Raw genomic sequence first — 18,148 nt, forward strand, 5'->3', positions numbered from 1 at the left:
TGTACAGCCACATTCTTAAGAGGTTGAGGTGAAGTTGAGCTCGAAACTTTGTAGATATGGATTCGCCAAAATCGCCGCCTGGGAGTGTGCGTCGCCACGGACGCAATATTTCGCAGCCACTTTTACGGAGGAGCACGAAAGGTCCATTAGACGCGGTGGACGAGTAAGTAAGAAAGACATTTATGACAGTGACTTTTATACTGAGACACGCAGCCCACTGGCCAACGCAAAATCTACTCCACCCATGGCATCTCCAGTTGAGCAAGCTCCGTCGACCATCTCTGCCGATTCTACACTCACAGAGGCGGCCATACCACAACGAGCAAAGCCAAACGTAGACATTCGCTTCCTTCAGGCCCCGAATCTGTATCAACCAATTCCAACAGATGACGTTGCCCCGCCCTTCTTGTTAGCGAAGCATCAACCTCCGTCCGATACACCGCTGTCCAATCTCATCCAAAGCGGCCACTTTCGTCGCGCTGCCGGTGTTGCGGCGCAGCAGATCCTGCAATGCACAGCAGAAGATGCCGAGCTTGCTTTCCAGCTACTATACACCAGGTTTGCTTGCCTGATTTTGATCTCTCGCCCTGATTTGGCAGCTCAGGAAGCGGTCCCGCTGCTTGATATATTAGCCCGTAGCCCGCCGGGCGCTGAAGACCTGGTGGCTGTTATGCCTTGGGAGCTGCGGCTGCTACTGATCAGGTTGCAATCATTCACAGCTGCCGATGGTGGTCGGCGGGGAGTCATGGCTCTCTATGCATTGGCAGGTGAATGTCGCGCGCGTGTCAAGGAAGCCAGAGCAAGTGACGAGTCTGCCGAAGTGGAGTCATGGGTACAGCGCTTACGAGATCTGGGTCTGCGAGTTGTAGATGCGCTCGTAGAGATGGGTGAGCTCGAGACTGCAACCAGGCATCTCGATTCTTTGTCGGATGCGGATGCAAATGAGGTTGCTTACCGCAAGACACTCCTTCGCACTCGCGTTGGTGACATGCAAAGCGCAAGAGATTGCTTGGGCGGTGTTCATAATGCCAGTCGCAAAGCAGCTCTCACCGTGCTCATGGAGATGGCAGACGGAAAAGAGGCGACAAGAAGCTGGGAGTCACTAATGAATACCGAGTCCGATCATCCCGCCTATGCAAATAATCTGGCTGTCGCGATGGTCTATGCTGATCGAGTTGTGGAAGCCCGGGACTTGTTGGAGACTGCAGTGGCGGCCAGTCCTGCTTTCGCTGGCGTGCTCTTCAACATTGGCACGATTTACGAGCTGTGCAGCGACCGCGCTGTGGATCATAAGGCCGCACTGGCACGTAAGGTAGCCGAAAAGGAGCCTGTGCCGGCATCTGGTGGGTGGGAAAGAAGTACATATGACTTCAAGCTATGAATGGTGGCTCCTTGACGAGAAAACAAGCTCATAGCAATTACGAACACCACTTCTGGCTCTTGCAGACATTTACTACGGTCATCAACATTTGGCGCCACATATAAGCATCGACGAAACAATGTCCTGGCTACGCAAAGCTATGCCCAACAAACATGATCGGAACAATGCCCGACGAAGACCTCGTCGCTCCCTCTGACGCGACAATCATCAGCGAGGCTCACAAAGCTGCCACCATAACGGACGTCGGCGATTGGCACAATCGACGCCATGAAGTCACCACCATGACCGAAGCCGATACCTGCTGGGAGCAAGGACGATGGGTCGAGTGTGCAGAGAGATGCTATCAAGTATTGCGAGCCGCGCCGTTTGAGGCGATCGAGGCGAAATGTCATATGTACTTGTCGACTGAGGAGGTGGGACCGAAGGAGATGGGTGGACAACTGTAAGTCTATCAAGAGTACTTTCATTCTATCTCGAGGTGGGTGGGCTAATAGACAAATAGTTGGCATGCTAACAAAGCCATCGAGCTGTGGAGGATCGTTATTGATCGTTCCGGAATGTCTCGCTTTCCGATCGAAAAGGCAAGACCGCAGTTGGAGGTGGCGGAGGAGATGTTGGTGCAGGCGGACGAGGCATTCGAATCAGCGCATCGTCTACTTCAGCAGCAGAGACAGGAAGCATTAATTCTAGAATACTGAGTCAATGAGGGGGCAATGAGTCGCTCTTGGCCTTTATGATAGTCTCTCGCCAAGATATGCTGGAGAATTATGGATCGCTCCTCTTGAACGTGAAAGTACTCGTAAGTGTGTTCTGGTTACTGTCGGCGTTCATAGCAGTATATCTCTACCATCCATTTAATAAAGTGTGAGGCTGTGAGTCAGGTACAATATCCGATACATGTGTTCGATATTCCGATGTCGAAAGCGTCCTGATCTCAGCACTCGGGTGTCCCATGATTGGCATCACAGAGTCTTCCGGCGAAGAATCGTCATTGGCCGTGCCGAAGGCTTCAATACTGCTGAAGAACATGAACGGGTGTGTACAGACTGGTCACTCAGAGTAGCACCGATAAAACTGCCGTGTGCGATGTTGCTGTGGATTCGTCCCTGCATCGCCGACGGCATTTGACATGCCACCCCCACCGAGCGCCACGCGCCACGCGGGCATGGTGGGGTTCCCAATGATGTATTTGTTGGGAGCTCAAACAAAATAGCGGTAGAAGGAGCCGCATTGGAAAAGTTGTTGCGGGTGGCTACATCACTCTCCTTTGATCACTTCTTGCATTCAAACACCTTCCAACAACTCATATTACAATTGCCACCATGAGCGTCCAAACAGTACAGACTAAGCCATTCCCAGACCAGAAGCCGGGAACGTAAGTACAAACCATCCATACCACAGCCATTGGAATATCATTGAAGCTTAACGAGGAGGTGAGCATCTTTAGATCATATGCTGACCTTTGACTCCACAGATCCGGTCTTCGTAAAAAGGTCAAGGTCTTCCAGCAAGAGAACTACTCCGAGAACTTCGTGGCCTCCATCCTCGAAGCCATCCCCGAAGGTGCAGATGGCTCATTCCTCGTTGTTGGCGGTGATGGACGATACTGGAACCCCGAGGTCATGCAATTGATTGCCCAGATCGGTGCCGGGTATGGCGTCAAGAAGCTGCTATTTGGCCAGAATGGCATCATGTCCACACCCGCAGCATCACATCTGATCCGCAAGAGGAAAGCCACTGGTGGTATCCTCCTCACAGCCAGCCACAACCCTGGTGGACCAGATGAGGACTTTGGTATCAAGTATAACTTGGCAAACGGTGCACCAGCACCCGAGAGCGTGACGAACAAGATCTTCGAGGTATCAAAGACAATCAAGGAGTACAAGAGGGTGGACATTCCCAAGATTGACTTCAACGAGATCGGCTCGCGAAAGGCTGGGCCACTGGAGATCGAGGTCGTGCACAGCACCAAAGACTATGTGGATATGTTGAAGGAGATTTTTGACTTCGACCTGATCAAGTCCTTTCTCAAGGAGCACTCCGACTTCAAGATCTTATTTGACGGTCTCAGCGGTGTGACCGGCGACTACGGTGTAGACATTTTCGAGAAGGAACTCGGGCAGAAGGGTAGCACACAAAACTGCGTACCCAAGCCAGACTTTGGCGGCCACCACCCGGATCCCAACCTAGTCTACGCACACTCCCTCGTCGAGGCCGTTGACAAGAACAACATCCATTTCGGCGCTGCTTCTGACGGTGACGGCGACCGCAACATGATATACGGGGCCAACGCCTTTGTCTCACCCGGTGACTCCCTGGCCATCATCGCCCACTACGCCGATCTGATCCCATACTTCAAGAAGCAAGGCATCTACGGCCTCGCTCGCTCCATGCCCACATCCGGTGCTATCGACCTTGTCGCAAAGAAGAAGGGCGTTCAGAGCTACGAAGTACCTACCGGCTGGAAATTCTTCTGCGGTCTCTTCGACGCCGACAAGATGAACATCTGTGGCGAAGAGTCCTTCGGCACAGGTTCCAACCACATCCGTGAAAAGGACGGTCTATGGGCTGTTGTGGCGTGGTTGAACATCATTGCTGGTGTGGGCAAGCAGTCGAACAGCACACCCAGCATCAAGAGCATCCAGCTCGATTTCTGGAAGACCTATGGACGAACATTCTTCACACGTTACGATTACGAGGGGTGTGAGTCCGAGGGCGCGAACAAAGTCATTGCGCATTTGAACGAGTGGATTGGATCTGACCCGAAGGCGGCTGTGGGCAAGAGCATTGCCGGGCGTAAAGTCAAGGAGGCGGGTGACTTCAGCTATACCGATCTCGACGGTAGCGTGAGCAAGAACCAGGGTCTGTACGTCAAGTTCGACGACGGTAGCAGGATCGTCGTGCGGTTATCTGGTACTGGGTCCAGCGGCGCCACTATCCGCTTGTACGTCGAGAGGCACGAGGGAGATTCGAGCAAGTATGAGATGGATGCTCAGGACTACCTCAAGGATAATGTGAAGATGGCTGTGGAGCTGTTAAAGCTTCAGGAGTATGTTGGTCGTACGGAGCCGGATGTAAAGACCTAGATGTGCTCTTGGCTCTTTTAGTACGATGAGGGAAAGATAGATGGGGAGAAGAGATGACTTATGAAAATGCACAAAAAGCGAACGATATGAAGCGTGGAGCATAATTTGTAGATGGCGGTATACTAGGTTCCTCAGTCTCATCCAACACAAGTGAGCAGTACTCAGGATTTATAAATCGTATCTCCCAACACATCTGCTAGCTTAGCGTCCGCTTCTGCTCGACTAACTTCTACTTACCGCTCTTCGAAGGACTTTCCAATGCGAATTCCGCCTGCCATAGAGACTCCCAACCTGCCTTCTTAACAGGTGTCTTCGCAGGAGACTTGGGCTCCAGATGTCGCTGTAGCGAACGTACGGACTTCGAAGGCGACTTCGACCGCGCGCGGACTTGGGTTCTAGCAGGCGAGGCACTACGGGACTCCGCCCTCGCTCTCATGATAGGGGCCGGAGAGGGTGAAGGCTTGCGGGCCTGCGAATTTCGCCAAGAATTGTCAGCTTGATGATCTCTCTCTGTCAAGGACCGTAAAGCAAAAGCTCTCTGCGCACCTGCTCATCTGTTGTGGATTGGGCATCACTGTTGTCTGCGATGATGCCCAATCCACTTGTTCCTGTCCCTCCCGCTGCCGGAGCTGGAGCTGGAGTGGGAGGCGGTCGAAGGGAGGTCTGGCTCTCTGATCTCGAGCGTAGAGATACTGCTGCTGCTGGCACCTCACCGACCAGTGGACTTCCCGCACCGCCTGCATTCGCTATCACCGGCACCACGGTCCCCGCCACACCTTTCTTCGAAGCGGAAGAGCTTCGTCGGCTGTCAAGGCTCTTGTTGAGGACTTTGCTAGCGTCTTCGCTCTTGCTGTTGCGTTTCGTGCGTATACTGCCTTTTGCATCGACGTTCGCGGCCGCGACGGTGCTTTTGCCTAGGCCGGGTGTACTCGGTGCGCCGCCTACGCCTCGCTCTTCTGTGGCGTGGACCATCCACCATGTCAGGCCATCAGACAGGTCGAAGGGGTTGTCATCGTCGAACGACGGGGCTTCGCTAGCCTCGTCAATACTCTTTCCGTCGGTGTGAGAAGGCAGGCTCCGGCTCAAGTCGACGACTTTCTGCTCCACCTTCGAAATGCGCACGATGATGAAGTCTCGGCTACCAAGTCTCATGCCCTCCTTCTCCGCCAAGAAGTAGTGCGGACAATTGATGTTGAAAGCGGCCCAAGCACCCTTTGCTTGACCACGAGTCGGCAAGAAGAGCGCTAGATCGCCTTCCTTGAAATCCTTAACTGCGATCTTAGCATGTGATTCGCTCTTCAATTTTAAGGAGCGCTCCTTATATGCTTCCGCACGTTTGCTCGACTCGCGCCACTCTTTGTTGAATTTCTTCGCCGTGTATTCATAGTCGCGGAGACGCTTGTTGACTTGCTCGCTGAAGTAGTCGATATTGAAGCGCGCCACTTGCTGGAGGAAGGTCTCAAATCGAGCGGCTTCATCATCTGGTGTTTGTGCGTCCGCCCAGTGCACCGCGGCTACATCTGGTGGATCATCTGTAGTCGAGGACTTGCGCGTCGGTGGCGGAGACGTCAACGACATCGAGCGACTAGCATTGCCTGGTCGTATTTCGCCTGTTGTGTCGCTCATCAGGGTGCTCGCAGCCAGTTTCGAAGCACGCTCGATGAGCATCGTCCCATCATCCTTAAAAGACAAGGCCAGTCCAAGCTGCTCGAGTAGTCTGCCGAGGCGGGAGTTCTGTGTGTACAAGCGATGCGAGACATCCTTGGCGCGCTCAGCACGTTTGTCAAGCCTTGCGCTCGCGGTCTCAGCACTGGTATGGTATGCGCGATGCTTCTTCTGCATTCGCATAAGCTCGACATCCATGCTGGTGACATGAGACTTCGCCTCCGCCAGCTCCGAAGCAAGTTTGTTCGCCCTGCCTTCTTCTTCCGAGATGCGTTGGCGGAGGACCTCAGAACCAGTCTCACCTTCTGCAAATTTCTCACGTAGCGTGCGAAGCTGCTCTTGTTCGTCGATGAGCTGTTGCTCGAGAGACTGGATCTTGGCCCACTCAGCGGAGAATGCTTCTTGCGCTTGTCGAATCTTCTCTTCGTCCTCGATCTGCTTCTCTGCTGCATGGGAGAGCTCAGTCTTCTGACGCTCGTTGCTTGCCCACAATGACTCATTCTCAGATTTGGCGAAAGCGACTGCATCAGCAAGCTCCTTCACATGAGAAGCAGACCTCTGAGCCAGATCTTCGAGCGCTAATGCAAGCGATGCCAGACTGCTAGGGGTGTCAGCGCTGTCGATCAGATGATTGTGAGCAGCCGTCAGCAACTGCACATTCTTGGCCTCCAGCTCCTGCACCTCCTCCTTCTCAATCTGCAGCTGCCTAAGCTCGGCCTCTACTTGCACCGTAGCGGATTCAGCAAGCTCCAGCTTCCTCTCAATCGCAGCCCTAGCATCATGCTCAGTTGCTGCTCGAGCAGCATGACCCATCGCATCCTCCTTCAATCTCGCGATCTCCTCTTGAAACCCAACCGCTCGCGCGTCTGTACCAGTCCTTTCATCGTCACGAGATCCAACCAAGCGATCGATCTCAATTTCAAGGCCATACACGCGCTCCTTAGCATCATTGAGCTCCCGCTCGAGACTCCTCCGCTCGGTTACAAACTCCTGCTGCTGAGCATTCATGTTCTCCATAAGATCTTTCTTGGTCGACACCGCCTCTTCCACTTGCTTCTGAGTCTCCGCATCCGAGCTTTTGCGATTGGCAGCCTCATCTTTATGAGCTTGAAGTTCCGCTTCGAGATCTACCACTCGACGGGCCAGCTTCTTCTCCTCGATCGCTTGCGCAGATGATGGCCGACGCTGTCTGATGGGGTTATTTCGAGACGTGTCATCAATCGAGTGCTGTGGTGTCGGCATAAGAGGCGATGTGGTGCGGTCAAAGGATGCGCTCTGCGGCGAGAACATGTCACCGTTACTAGCGCGACTGAGCTGGGATTGGCGGTGCAGTAGGTCCTCAAGCTTTCGCACACGACTCTTCTGCGCCTTGTTATCCTCTTCTAGACGCGAATTGGCCTCGCGAAGAACCTTGTACTGTTCGTCGCCACGAAGCAGGAGTGATGTGTCCCCAAAGGCAGCCTCGTGCATGCTGCCGTTCTTGAATGCTCGCGCATGCTTGATCTGCTTTCGCGTCGGCTTGTCAAGGTCCTTAATAGCCTGATCGAGCTCTTCCGTGACAGGACCTGGGCCGAAGACTTCCAGCAGGGTGTCCGTATACTCTTTGAGCTCATCTCGAGTTACCATCGGCCAGCTGCCACCCTCATTTTGCAGACTCAACTCTATGCCAAGTACGTTGCTCTGAAGCGATTCGAGGCTGACCACATCCTCGACTGATCGTATCCACTTTTTGCGGCGTTTGTCTTCTTCCTCTTGATAGGTCGCAACCTCTTCTTGTAAAGTCGCCGAATCGCGCTTCATCTTTGCAACCCATTCACGTCTTCGAACAGACTCGATGAGTAGCTGGCCGTACACGGATGGCAAGCGTGAGACGATGGCGAGAGTAGTAAAACCATGCTGGTCGTCGTCCGCTATTTCCAGGCTCTTAGCCTTGGAATATAGCTCGGAAAGTCGTGACTCAGTGTTTGCCAAAGTTCGCATATGGTCGCTGGATGTCTGAGCAGCACTATCGCGGAGCTGCTGCATACGACGAACAAGCTCGTTCATCTCTCCGCTGTGTTCCGTGAGCGCTGGGAGAAAGTTTCTAGTGTGTAGGAGAGCCATTTTCGAGGCCTGCGATACAGAAGCAGCAGCGGCCGGGAGCGACTGCACATGCTGCAGGTCGGAGGCTATCTTTTTGACCACGAGCTGTATCTCCTCCAGAAGTTGCATCGGCTCAGACGTGCTGTTGGTTGAACTGTGCTGCTCAGTTGCCTGTTGCAAGTCCTCGGTCTGCTTTGTGACTGCGTCCAGCTCTCTGCGCATATTTCCCACCTGGTCTACTAGACCACTCAGCAGGGTCCTCGACGCGGTGGCCGCCTTTTCCGTCGCGGGCACATCGACAAAGCCTTGCAAGGTCGCTACACCAGCCTGCTGTGATAGTCGTCGCGATGCAGGCGAGAATGGCTGAATGAACCGTAAGAATTCTGCTCGTGCTGGAATGCTCCTCAGACTGCCAAGGTGCCGCTCCCAATCCTCCAGATGCACCAGTTGTTCTCCCTGGACCGCATCCAGCCACTGCTCAGCGTGAGCGTACTTCTGCTCGGCGCCCCTGGTGTGCTGCTTCAAGCTGGTGACTGCAACGGCAACACTTCGCTCGATGATGGCTTGCTCGTCCAGGTAGCGCTCAGCCTGCTGGGCTTGCTTGTCGCATCCCTTCAATATCGCATTCGCCCAATTGCGGCGAAGCTTGAACAAGTTCTGCCATGCTTGTAGATCATCCTGATCTGCTATCGTATCTGGTGCCGGCCCAGGGTTAAAGTCATGGCTGCCTGATGAGCTGGTCGCGCCCGAACTGGACGGACTGGCTGCAGCCTGACCTTGTAGTCGACTTGAATCGAAGACAAAGACTTCCGTATCTGTGAGGAGATTCTGCGTGCGTACCGCCTTCCCGTTGGCAGTGAGTAGGATCTGGTTACGCGCCTCGATGGCGGCCTGCTGGGCAATCCATGACCGGAGTGCCTCGACGGTGTTCGTAACACTGGGGTCAATAGACAATCGCTGGCCAGTGTGTCCGATGAAGACCTGCACCGCCACCGACATATGCGTGGCCGTGACAGGCGAGGAGGGTTGTGTAGGTGTAATGGCGGGAGTGTTGGTGCTGGTGGTGGATGTCGAGGGAGAGTGATAGGTAGACGGAGATAGACTCGGAGGTTGCAGCTGATCCATGTCTCGGTCCGGAAGCTTGTCTACAAACTGCCCGCTGCGGTGGCTGATGTGCCGATGTGCCGATGATCTCTAAGCAAAACATCATCGTTGTCATCTTCGTTTTCTGCCACCAACCCGTGATTTATGACAAGTCGTGAGTTGGGAGGCATATCTGGACGTCTTATCCACAAGTGTGCCTTATGCTCATCGACCGAATTGATGTATTTCGAGCTTCCATCTTCGATCGTGGCAAAACCTCATATTGTCATTGATATGGCTGTGACGCAACTAGCAGCTTTGAAATCGAAGTCTTCAACACATTTATACAACGCCACGAGAAGTAAGTAATACATTGACTATCTCAACCCTCCTTTCCTTGAACACAGTCAAGCAGGTACGCCTGACTCTCCAGTGACTACGAAGATAAAGACAGCCACACATCATGAAGGCTGGTCAGGCGGGACTAGATCATGCTCGAAAACTGGACCAAGAGCATGGCCTCTTACACCTACGAGACAACTTCCACATCCCGACCAAAGCCGAACTCTCACGCAAAACAGCAAAAGCACCAGATCGCCAACAGAATGGCAATGGCAACGATGAACCAAGCATTTACCTCTGTGGCAACTCTCTCGGCCTCCAACCACATCTAACCAAGAAATACTTCCAACAATACCTCGACACCTGGGCAACCAAAGGAGTCTACGGCCATTTCACAGACATGGAAGATACAGATCTCGTGCCCTGGCTGCATGTGGACGATGACTGCAAACCCGAGATGGCGAAGATTGTTGGTGCGCTGCCAGACGAGGTGGCGATTATGCAGACGTTGACTGCGAATCTGCATCTCATGATGGCGAGTTTCTATCGACCCACAAAGGAGAGATTCAAGATTATAATTGAGAGGAAGGCCTTTCCAAGTGATCATGTAAGCTCCACGAATTGAAAGCGATGAATGAATGCCTGGACGTCCGATGCTAATGGATAGTGAACAGTACGCAGTAGAATCCCACATCGCCCACCACAACCTCGACCCAGCCACATCCATGATCCTCATCGCCCCCCCCAAATCCGGCTCACTCCTCCTAACCACCGCCCACATCCTCTCCACCATCGACAAACACGCCACAGACACCGCCTTACTCCTCCTCCCCGGCATCCAATTCTACACAGGTCAATACTTCGACATGAAACGCATCACTGCCCACGCCCAGAGCAAAGGGATCATCGTAGGCTGGGACCTCGCTCACGCCGTCGGCAACGTACCCATGCAGCTCCACGACTGGAACGTCGATTTCGCCGCGTGGTGTACGTATAAATACCTCAACTGCGGCCCGGGTTCTATCGGAGGGTGTTTCGTGCACGAACGGCATGGGGAGGTTACGGAGAATCCACCTAGCCAAGAAGGCGAGGAGCCGACATTCGAATACAGGCCTCGATTATCGGGGTGGTGGGGCTCCTCGAAAACCTCTCGTTTCGCCATGACTAATCGATTCCATCCTATTCCCGGCGCGGGAGGGTTTCAGTTGAGTAATACTTCCGTCGCTGACTCGACGGCTGTGAAAGCTAGTTTGGATGTCTTCAAGCAGACTAGTATCGAGGCTTTGCGGGAGAAAAGTCTGAAGCTGACGAAGTATCTGGAGGAGTCACTTGATGCTCTGGCGCAGGAAATGCGGGATTCTGTGGGGAGGGAATGCTTCAGCCAGATTACGCCGAGGGAGGCGGAGCAGAGGGGCGCGCAGATTAGCGTTTTGCTTGATGAGGGGTTGTTGGATCATGTCATGGAGGCGCTGGAGAAGGAGGGCGTGGTGTTGGATGAGCGGAAACCAGATGTTATTCGGGTCGCGCCGGCGCCGCTGTATAATACTTTCGAGGATGTCTTCCGCTTCATTGAGGCATTTCGGGTGGCTTTGAGAGGGGCTGAGGGTGATGGGAAGAAGCGGGGGGAGAATTTGGGGAGTGTTATGGTGGATGGGGGGAGGGAGGCCAAGGGGTGGAGTGAGATTAAGTAGGTGGAATATTTACAGCATGAATGTAGAGGTATCATACATAGATCTTTCGAGCACCAGGCTTTCATGCTATCTTCCTGTCAGTCTATCTATCCACGATCTACTGTTTCCCGTCACCGCATCGGCTGCCGATTGGGCTTGTCGATCCAGTGGTCCGCCGAAGGGATGTAACTTCTCCTCCACTCGCTCGCCTTGTCTCCTATTCGCATCCACCTTCTCCTCGACCGCCTGCAACACACTTCTATCGTGCTTCTGACCCTGCACACTCTCCGGAGCAATCGCCGCAGCAACACTAGACGCACCCGCACCCAACCTGCCCCCCTTAGCCTCCTCCTTTGACAAATCCCCAAACAACCACCCCCCGACCCTCTTGAACACCCCGGGTCTATTCCTCTTCACCTCTGCTGCCTCCACCGCCGCCCTCTCCCGATTAATCAACAACATCTGGTCCTCCGTCACCTCCCCCCTCACCTCCGCCTGCCTCGCCTCCGCCAAATCCCTCGCGCTCTTCGCTTGCTGCTCGGCCAACCAATCGTTTCGTTTCCGTCGGTTGTGCAGTAACATGTCTGTTATCCCCGCCGTCGCGACACAAGCGCTTACGACCGTCAGGCCGATCAGACCGACGGCTGTGGTGCGGTGGGCGCGGTCGGCCCATATTCGGCCTACGCGGATTGCGGTGTCGAAGGTGGTTTCTTTCCCTCGGCGGGCGGCGGAGGCGGCAGAGCGGAGACGTTGGATCTTTTGTTGGGCGGTTTCGTTGGTCGGGGCGCTGCCGAAGTCTATACGGGGGCCTGGGGTGGGTGTGCTGGAGTTGAAGGATGGGGAGCTGGATGCGTAGGGGCCCGTGGCTGTGAAGCGGGTTGCGTCCGAGGGTGTGCGTGCCATTGTGAGGCTTGTGATGTAGTTACATGTGTCGTGGAGATGGTGAGCATATGTTCCAGGCCTGAGTGTTGACTTTTTGCTTGAATGGTTGATGACGCTTGAGCACGGGCACTCGCTTTCCCGAGCCGCATTAGAGACACATGTATATATATCTTCATATATCTCCAAGCCTGAATTCCTGCGTCCTACATGATCATGTTGACCTGTGACCGCGTCTGATCAATGTGATAGATGCAGAGGCCGGCACTCGAACATGACATGAGCATCGCAAACACAAGATGAATCCCAGTGCTGGTCAAGCGCCACCCGACCTACAGTCCATTCTGGCCACGCTATCACAATATGTGCCGCAAGCTGCAGGCGTAGAACAAGCTGTGCAGAATACTGTGGATGTCTACCAGCCCGCACCAGATGCACAAGCAGTTCTTGAGCGGCCACATGACCCACGGCTACGACCGCAGAACCGCTCTGCTACAGCTTCGCCAAAGCCCAAACCCATGGTGGATCCTGCCACTATTGTGACATGGCAAGAAGGACTTCGTTGCGTAACGAAGATCGCAGCTCAAAATGCCCAATTCGCTGTGAGCATTAAAAGAGTAAGCGAGTTTGCATTTCCTTTTGTTTCTGACACGGAGAGCCCATTGACACAAACTCCACAGATGATGGACGACCAGCGCAAACACGAGATGAGATGGTACTCCGAGCGCCAAGCCCTCAAACAATCCCAAGTCACCCGCGTCGATGCATCTGCGAAAGCGCAGTCAATCCTGCAGGCCTTGGGTACTGGTACTCCAGCACCAGCGACTGCGCAGACAGATGTCGAGAAGGATGCTGAGCTGGCTGCCTTTGATCGAAAAATCTTCGCTGCGCAGGTTGCTATGGAGGAGGCGATGACTGGCGAGCTCAAGGGTTTGGGTGTGCCGTTCTTTGGGACGAAGACTGATCTTATCCGAGGCGATGCTTCGATTGTCCCAATGGGAGGTGGATTGAACGGCAATGCACTGGTCAATGAGGTAGACTTGATGGCATTACGAAGGAAAATGGTGCAGCATCTTGAGGACTTGTATAGAGACTGACCTTTGCGCAGCAGTATGCTATCCTCGGGCCATAGATGGTGGCTAGAAGAAAGACCTGTGTTCTCGCGTGGGTATATCATACGTATATAGACACAGGCTCGTGGCATATCGCCTTGTGACCCAGCATGCTCCATGAGTGCTTGCGGCGCTGCATTATCTGGTCATGGACTAAAGACGCCTTAAGCTTTCTCGACGCCCCTTATCTCGATCCAAGATTCTGCAATGGCTCGTGTCGTGTTATTGCCTACACCTGCAAACCCATCTCTCCTAACATCCATCCGCAAACAAGCATGACGGCGTCGACACCATTATCTGGTAGCTCAAATTACAGGAGAGCAGTCAGGCGCTTCTTGGCGTGATCTTCCAAATTCGGACGAGATCAAATCCCCGCTAATGCCGACCTACTGCCCGGACCACCCCTTTGATCTCGACTGCCTGCTGCACCAAGTGTTTCATCAAAGCTGTGCCATGACACCCGAACTTCTCTCACACAATCATACGCGCCGCCACATATGATCGTCTAGTTGCCATGTCTGCAAAGTCAAGGAGGTCTCATCCTTTGACTTGTGGCGCAAAGTGTGCTTGACGCCGGCGGTGTGCGCCTTTGTGGTAGCGAAGGGTTCTTTATCTAGGCATTAATAATGGTGTAGCACTCTCGTCGTGGTAGGGAGAGGATAAGTATATGGTCACCTCCCTCTTTGTTCTTGACTGTCTGCCTCTAACGACGATCAACGACGATACGACACTCGCTTCATCAACCTCACCGCAGCTCTGGTCTAGCTGCCTGCCATCTGGTCATGGCTCCCACACTCCTTTCCATCACGACCTTACTGTCGTTATCTGTTATCCATGCCGTTGCATCTAGTGTCTGGACACTAAACTGTGCACCGCTCCTCCAAGCCCGTCTGGACCCGATCAAGCAACCCGGCGTCTGGCCTTCCTCCCACGTCCACGCCGTCGTAGGCTCCACGGCATTCGCGCAACATATGATTGGAGTATCCAGCGGGAAAGCCACAACCTGCGACAAAGCCACCGACCACAGCAACTACTGGTCCCCTACCCTCTACCACATGCGCAGCGACGGCCAATACGACCTCCTCCCCTTCACAGGAATGGTAGCCTACTACCAAAACTACACCTGTTCCCACTCCTCCATGAACCCCGGCTACTGCCCCTCCACGCCCCGCGATGCCCAAGCCTTCCCTCCCGGCCTCCGAATGCTAGCCGGCGACTCCGACCGCCGCACCCTGAACAAAACCGACCAATGGCAACAAGCCATCCTGCTCGAATCCGGCAACAACGGCGAAGTCTACGGTATGCCCCCCCGACTCGACGGCTCCCGCATCTCCGGCCACGTTCGCTTCCCCAGCTGCTGGGACGGGAAAAATCTCGACTCCCCCGATCATAAATCCCACATGGCGTACCCGGACCCCGTCCTCCATGGCGACACCCAAGGTGGGATGTGTCCCCTTTCCCACCCCGTCGCGCTCCTCAACATCGGGGCCGAATTCGGCTGGTCTCTAAATGGGATCACGGATCCGGGATCCCTTGTTTTCGCAAACGGGGATACGACGGGCTATGGCTTCCACGCGGACTTCTTCATGGGGTGGGAAAACCCGACGGCGTTACAGGATAGTTTTGCGAATTGCATGACGAATGATAACTGTCCTTGGAGGAAATTCGGGTCGCCGACAGGCATGGATCCGAATCCCATAAGCCAAACTCCGGATGTGCTGCCGCCGTTGGAGAATATTGGGCTCAGTGGGCCGGTTGGGAAGTTGCCGGGGAATAATGCTGTGTTTAAGGGGCATTCGAAGCGGTATGCGCGGGGCGTGTAAAGGGGACGCGTTAACGATGTAAGGCGTGATTGGAGTGGTTGTGATGAATGATGACTTGTTTCCATTACGTTGGAGACGAGACGATTGATGAGGTTCACTTCTTCTTTGTCCCATATTATCAGGTTATCCTTCATTGTACATAGATAAGCGTAGGCAGGTTCCCTCCAGGCACCTAGCACCATCTCAAGCAAGACCAGGCATTGCAGCTGACCTACCCCAATCTCACGATCATGCCCACAATACAAGCCTCGTGCCGTCTTGGATGTGATCTGCCCATGACGCCAAGCGCCTACCGCAACACGCTAGGAGCAATCAATACAGTATCCTTCCCAGTACCCTTCCCAGTATTCTTCCCTATCCTCGTACCAGTAGCATTTGCAAGCGCTTAAAGGCCATCAGTATCCTACACCCAATCGCCCTCGTCGAGGTCATCAAAGCCACTCGTCTCAGAAGTAGTCGACTTGCTCGGTGTCGTTTGCACAACGTCAGAAAACAAGTCCTCCCAGTCAGAGGAAGCCGCACTCTGCGCCTGGCTCTCCTGCCCGCTCACATCTTCGGTTGTGAGATCGGGAAGGCTGTTGTTGTCTCTGGCACTGATGTATAGCATCCACTCCTTATCAGTCTCGGTAACGTTATCCGTAGTCGCCAGCTCCGGTTTCATGCGCGCAGTTGTAATCTCGGATGCAGGCTTGCACTCGTAACAGTATCCGCTGCACCAGCAGTCCTCGCCATGGCCGAGCTTCAAGAAATCGGCGAGGTCGATGAGGCTGTTAGCTGCGCTCCTTGGTGCTGGTGTGGATGGATGGAAGAGAGACTGTTCGCTGTTGAAGTGCGCGTCGGAGTGCTCGTGTACATGTGCTGCCGTTTCTGCTTCAATGACACAGTCGACTGGCAGGATCTCGGCTGAGATGACGCTGGTATCGATTGGTTTGTTGTTGCAGTACTGGCCGGCAGGTACACCCTCCTCGTACTCCCGATCCATCGTGAGTTCGTTGAGACCTACAGGCAAGATTGACAGCGGCTCAGAAGTGGTGGTAGCCATGTGCATCATGCTCGGATGTTCGAAAGTATACGGTGAAGCCTCAATATCGCCAATATCGTCTGTAAGACTGTTGCCGTGGACATATGGTATTTCTTTGCTGTCTAGCTCAACCGGCTCAGTATGGTTCTCTGTTGTGATGGCATTCTGCCAAGCGGTCAGGTAGGTGTCTTCGTTACAAGCCTCAAAGCTCGCCAGATATGGGTCGTTGATAGCGGCGCTGTGAGATGGGGACTCTTCTGCCAGGATACTCCACAAGTTGGCTGCAGAAGGTTCAAAGATTGGCATAGTCTGGGCACAGATATCGTCCGGCGGGGTATCAAAATCTTCCGTGGCCTTTCTCGGATCGTCCGGAATGCCTTTCTTGACAGCGTCTGCGTATGGAGCTGATGGGCTGGACAAACTCTCGTCTTCCTTGTGTAGCTTGCACACGGTCGGTGGCAATCTGACCCTTGGCAGCGGTGAAGCAGGACGAGGGAAGAATCGTGATTGCCTCGACTTCTTGTCAACAAGGCCACGCCATAGCTGCATCCCCTGACATGGCGATGGCTTTGGTATTGGCGAGGCTAAGCTGTTCTTCGGCTCTGGCAGTCTCGATAGGTCGAAGAACTTTGGCATGTCTTCTGCTGATGACCTGTTTCGCATGAGTGCCGGTAGTGGCGGACACCAAGATGGGAGCTGAGGAACAGACATCAGAGTCGATGAGCGGAAGTATTCGTCGGATGGCACGAGCCGTGAGAGCGTAGTCAGGTCGAGGTCACCAAACCTCAATGGCGGCAGTTGTGGAGGACTAGGAGGCAATGGTGGCAGGAACATCGGCTCCGGAAACTCGATCTGCATTGGGGAAGGAGTATGTCTTGGTGAAGGCAGACTTGATGGCGGCGTTGGGAGCCCAGTAGTAGTGAAGTTGATCTCCTTCAGGGTGGCGTCGATGTCGCGTGAGAGCTGCTCGTCAAGCATCTGCGCCGCCATCTTTCTTTTGCTTCGCCGAGCATCACGACGCCGCTTGGCTTCCTTTGTACCTCTGCTGTTGCGTGGTCGGCGGTAGCGAGTGGGAGTGTAGATTTCTCGTTCTGGGAGATCCGGCGGAGACTCTTCGGGTGAAGGTCCCAGGAGTTGATAGCGGTTGGCTGTGAGATGTAAGCATCGAGTTTGCTGTGGGATGTGCCTCACTGACCGAACGGCTGCTGAGGCATATGCATGCTCAGGGCCATGGGGCCAGGTGTATCGTGGCCACCTTGACCGTGATCGCCAAACCCGAAACCTGGGCTGAACGCAGGATGTTGGTGGCGAGCATGACCTCGTCGTAGGTGAAAGGGTGTTGGAGAATTGGTTTTCTGGCTGCGGATCATTGCGCGGTCGATTGATTCTGTGGGTTGTGTAGCTGAGGTGCCTGGTGTGGTATGAATAGGTGCGGTTGGATGCAACGAACGAGTGAAGGTCTCCTTAGGTCAAGTGTCAATCGATTCTTAGGTCTGGGTTTAGATACCCAATATGGAGCTCGAAGATAAACAGTCCCATCTCGGGCTTGAAAGCGTGAGAAAGTGCAGTTCGGCATGCCGAACCGGAGGACTATGAGGAAGGACATATGTCTCTGGTAATGCAAGAGCAGATCGAATCGAAAGCTGTGCTGCACCTACTCTGCTTACGTTGTCCGAACGGCAGTCTCACACGGTATACCGACAGTAGTCATGGTCGGTCTTCAGGAGTTGCTCCCTCGCAACGGGAGCTGATGGGAGTCATGGTGGTTCTTGGGAAAGTCCTTGTGCTGACGATATTTGTAAGCTGCTAAGCCGAGCCATTGGGCTTCGACTATCCAATGCTGTCTGCTGCGGAGGATCTGTGGATCGATCAGTACCATTGCCTCATCTGATACGAGACGTCCTCGCCGTCCTCGCCGACCACTGCTATACCGGCTTGCAATCCCACATGTACTGGACATAGGTAGACGTTATACAGAGTGGTGGCCACAAACGAGTCCAAGCT

At 54.1% G+C, this 18,148-nt stretch overlaps 9 protein-coding genes across 9 annotated transcripts; 6 read left to right on the forward strand and 3 right to left on the reverse strand.

The window, feature by feature from the left end:
* Positions 1-56: 56 nt before the first annotated feature.
* On the forward strand, positions 57-1,381 carry LTS14_009701 (uncharacterized protein; the record flags this gene model as incomplete). The annotated part of the gene is made up of 2 exons (XM_064842382.1): positions 57-163; positions 214-1,381. The coding sequence occupies 2 exons, from the start codon at positions 57-59 to the stop codon at positions 1,379-1,381; spliced, it is 1,275 nt and encodes a 424-aa protein (XP_064690010.1).
* A 152-nt stretch (positions 1,382-1,533) lies between these two features.
* LTS14_009702 (uncharacterized protein) lies at positions 1,534-2,079 on the forward strand (the record flags this gene model as incomplete). The annotated part of the gene is made up of 2 exons (XM_064842383.1): positions 1,534-1,823; positions 1,884-2,079. The coding sequence occupies 2 exons, from the start codon at positions 1,534-1,536 to the stop codon at positions 2,077-2,079; spliced, it is 486 nt and encodes a 161-aa protein (XP_064690011.1).
* A 624-nt stretch (positions 2,080-2,703) lies between these two features.
* Positions 2,704-4,467, forward strand: PGM2 (Phosphoglucomutase-2; the record flags this gene model as incomplete). Its single annotated transcript, XM_064842384.1, has 2 exons — positions 2,704-2,756; positions 2,856-4,467. The coding sequence occupies 2 exons, from the start codon at positions 2,704-2,706 to the stop codon at positions 4,465-4,467; spliced, it is 1,665 nt and encodes a 554-aa protein (XP_064690012.1).
* A 229-nt stretch (positions 4,468-4,696) lies between these two features.
* ATG11 (oligomeric, coiled-coil, peripheral membrane protein) lies at positions 4,697-9,339 on the reverse strand (the record flags this gene model as incomplete). The annotated part of the gene is made up of 2 exons (XM_064842385.1): positions 4,697-4,936; positions 5,014-9,339. The coding sequence occupies 2 exons, from the start codon at positions 9,337-9,339 to the stop codon at positions 4,697-4,699; spliced, it is 4,566 nt and encodes a 1,521-aa protein (XP_064690013.1).
* A 421-nt stretch (positions 9,340-9,760) lies between these two features.
* On the forward strand, positions 9,761-11,330 carry BNA5 (Kynureninase (L-kynurenine hydrolase); the record flags this gene model as incomplete). Its single annotated transcript, XM_064842386.1, has 2 exons — positions 9,761-10,246; positions 10,314-11,330. 2 exons carry the CDS (start codon positions 9,761-9,763, stop codon positions 11,328-11,330), a joined length of 1,503 nt encoding a protein of 500 aa, XP_064690014.1.
* A 66-nt stretch (positions 11,331-11,396) lies between these two features.
* Positions 11,397-12,212, reverse strand: LTS14_009706 (uncharacterized protein; the record flags this gene model as incomplete). Its single annotated transcript, XM_064842387.1, has 1 exon — positions 11,397-12,212. The coding sequence occupies one exon, from the start codon at positions 12,210-12,212 to the stop codon at positions 11,397-11,399; it is 816 nt and encodes a 271-aa protein (XP_064690015.1).
* A 275-nt stretch (positions 12,213-12,487) lies between these two features.
* On the forward strand, positions 12,488-13,285 carry LTS14_009707 (uncharacterized protein; the record flags this gene model as incomplete). The annotated part of the gene is made up of 2 exons (XM_064842388.1): positions 12,488-12,805; positions 12,869-13,285. The coding sequence occupies 2 exons, from the start codon at positions 12,488-12,490 to the stop codon at positions 13,283-13,285; spliced, it is 735 nt and encodes a 244-aa protein (XP_064690016.1).
* A 797-nt stretch (positions 13,286-14,082) lies between these two features.
* Positions 14,083-15,123, forward strand: LTS14_009708 (uncharacterized protein; the record flags this gene model as incomplete). Its single annotated transcript, XM_064842389.1, has 1 exon — positions 14,083-15,123. One exon carries the CDS (start codon positions 14,083-14,085, stop codon positions 15,121-15,123), a length of 1,041 nt encoding a protein of 346 aa, XP_064690017.1.
* A 403-nt stretch (positions 15,124-15,526) lies between these two features.
* LTS14_009709 (uncharacterized protein) lies at positions 15,527-17,514 on the reverse strand (the record flags this gene model as incomplete). Its single annotated transcript, XM_064842390.1, has 2 exons — positions 15,527-17,292; positions 17,340-17,514. 2 exons carry the CDS (start codon positions 17,512-17,514, stop codon positions 15,527-15,529), a joined length of 1,941 nt encoding a protein of 646 aa, XP_064690018.1.
* Positions 17,515-18,148: the final 634 nt, after the last annotated feature.

This window comes from Recurvomyces mirabilis, assembly GCF_035927965.1.
Source record: "Recurvomyces mirabilis strain CCFEE 5264 chromosome Unknown scaffold_33, whole genome shotgun sequence".
Lineage (NCBI taxonomy): Eukaryota > Fungi > Ascomycota > Dothideomycetes > Mycosphaerellales > Teratosphaeriaceae > Recurvomyces > Recurvomyces mirabilis.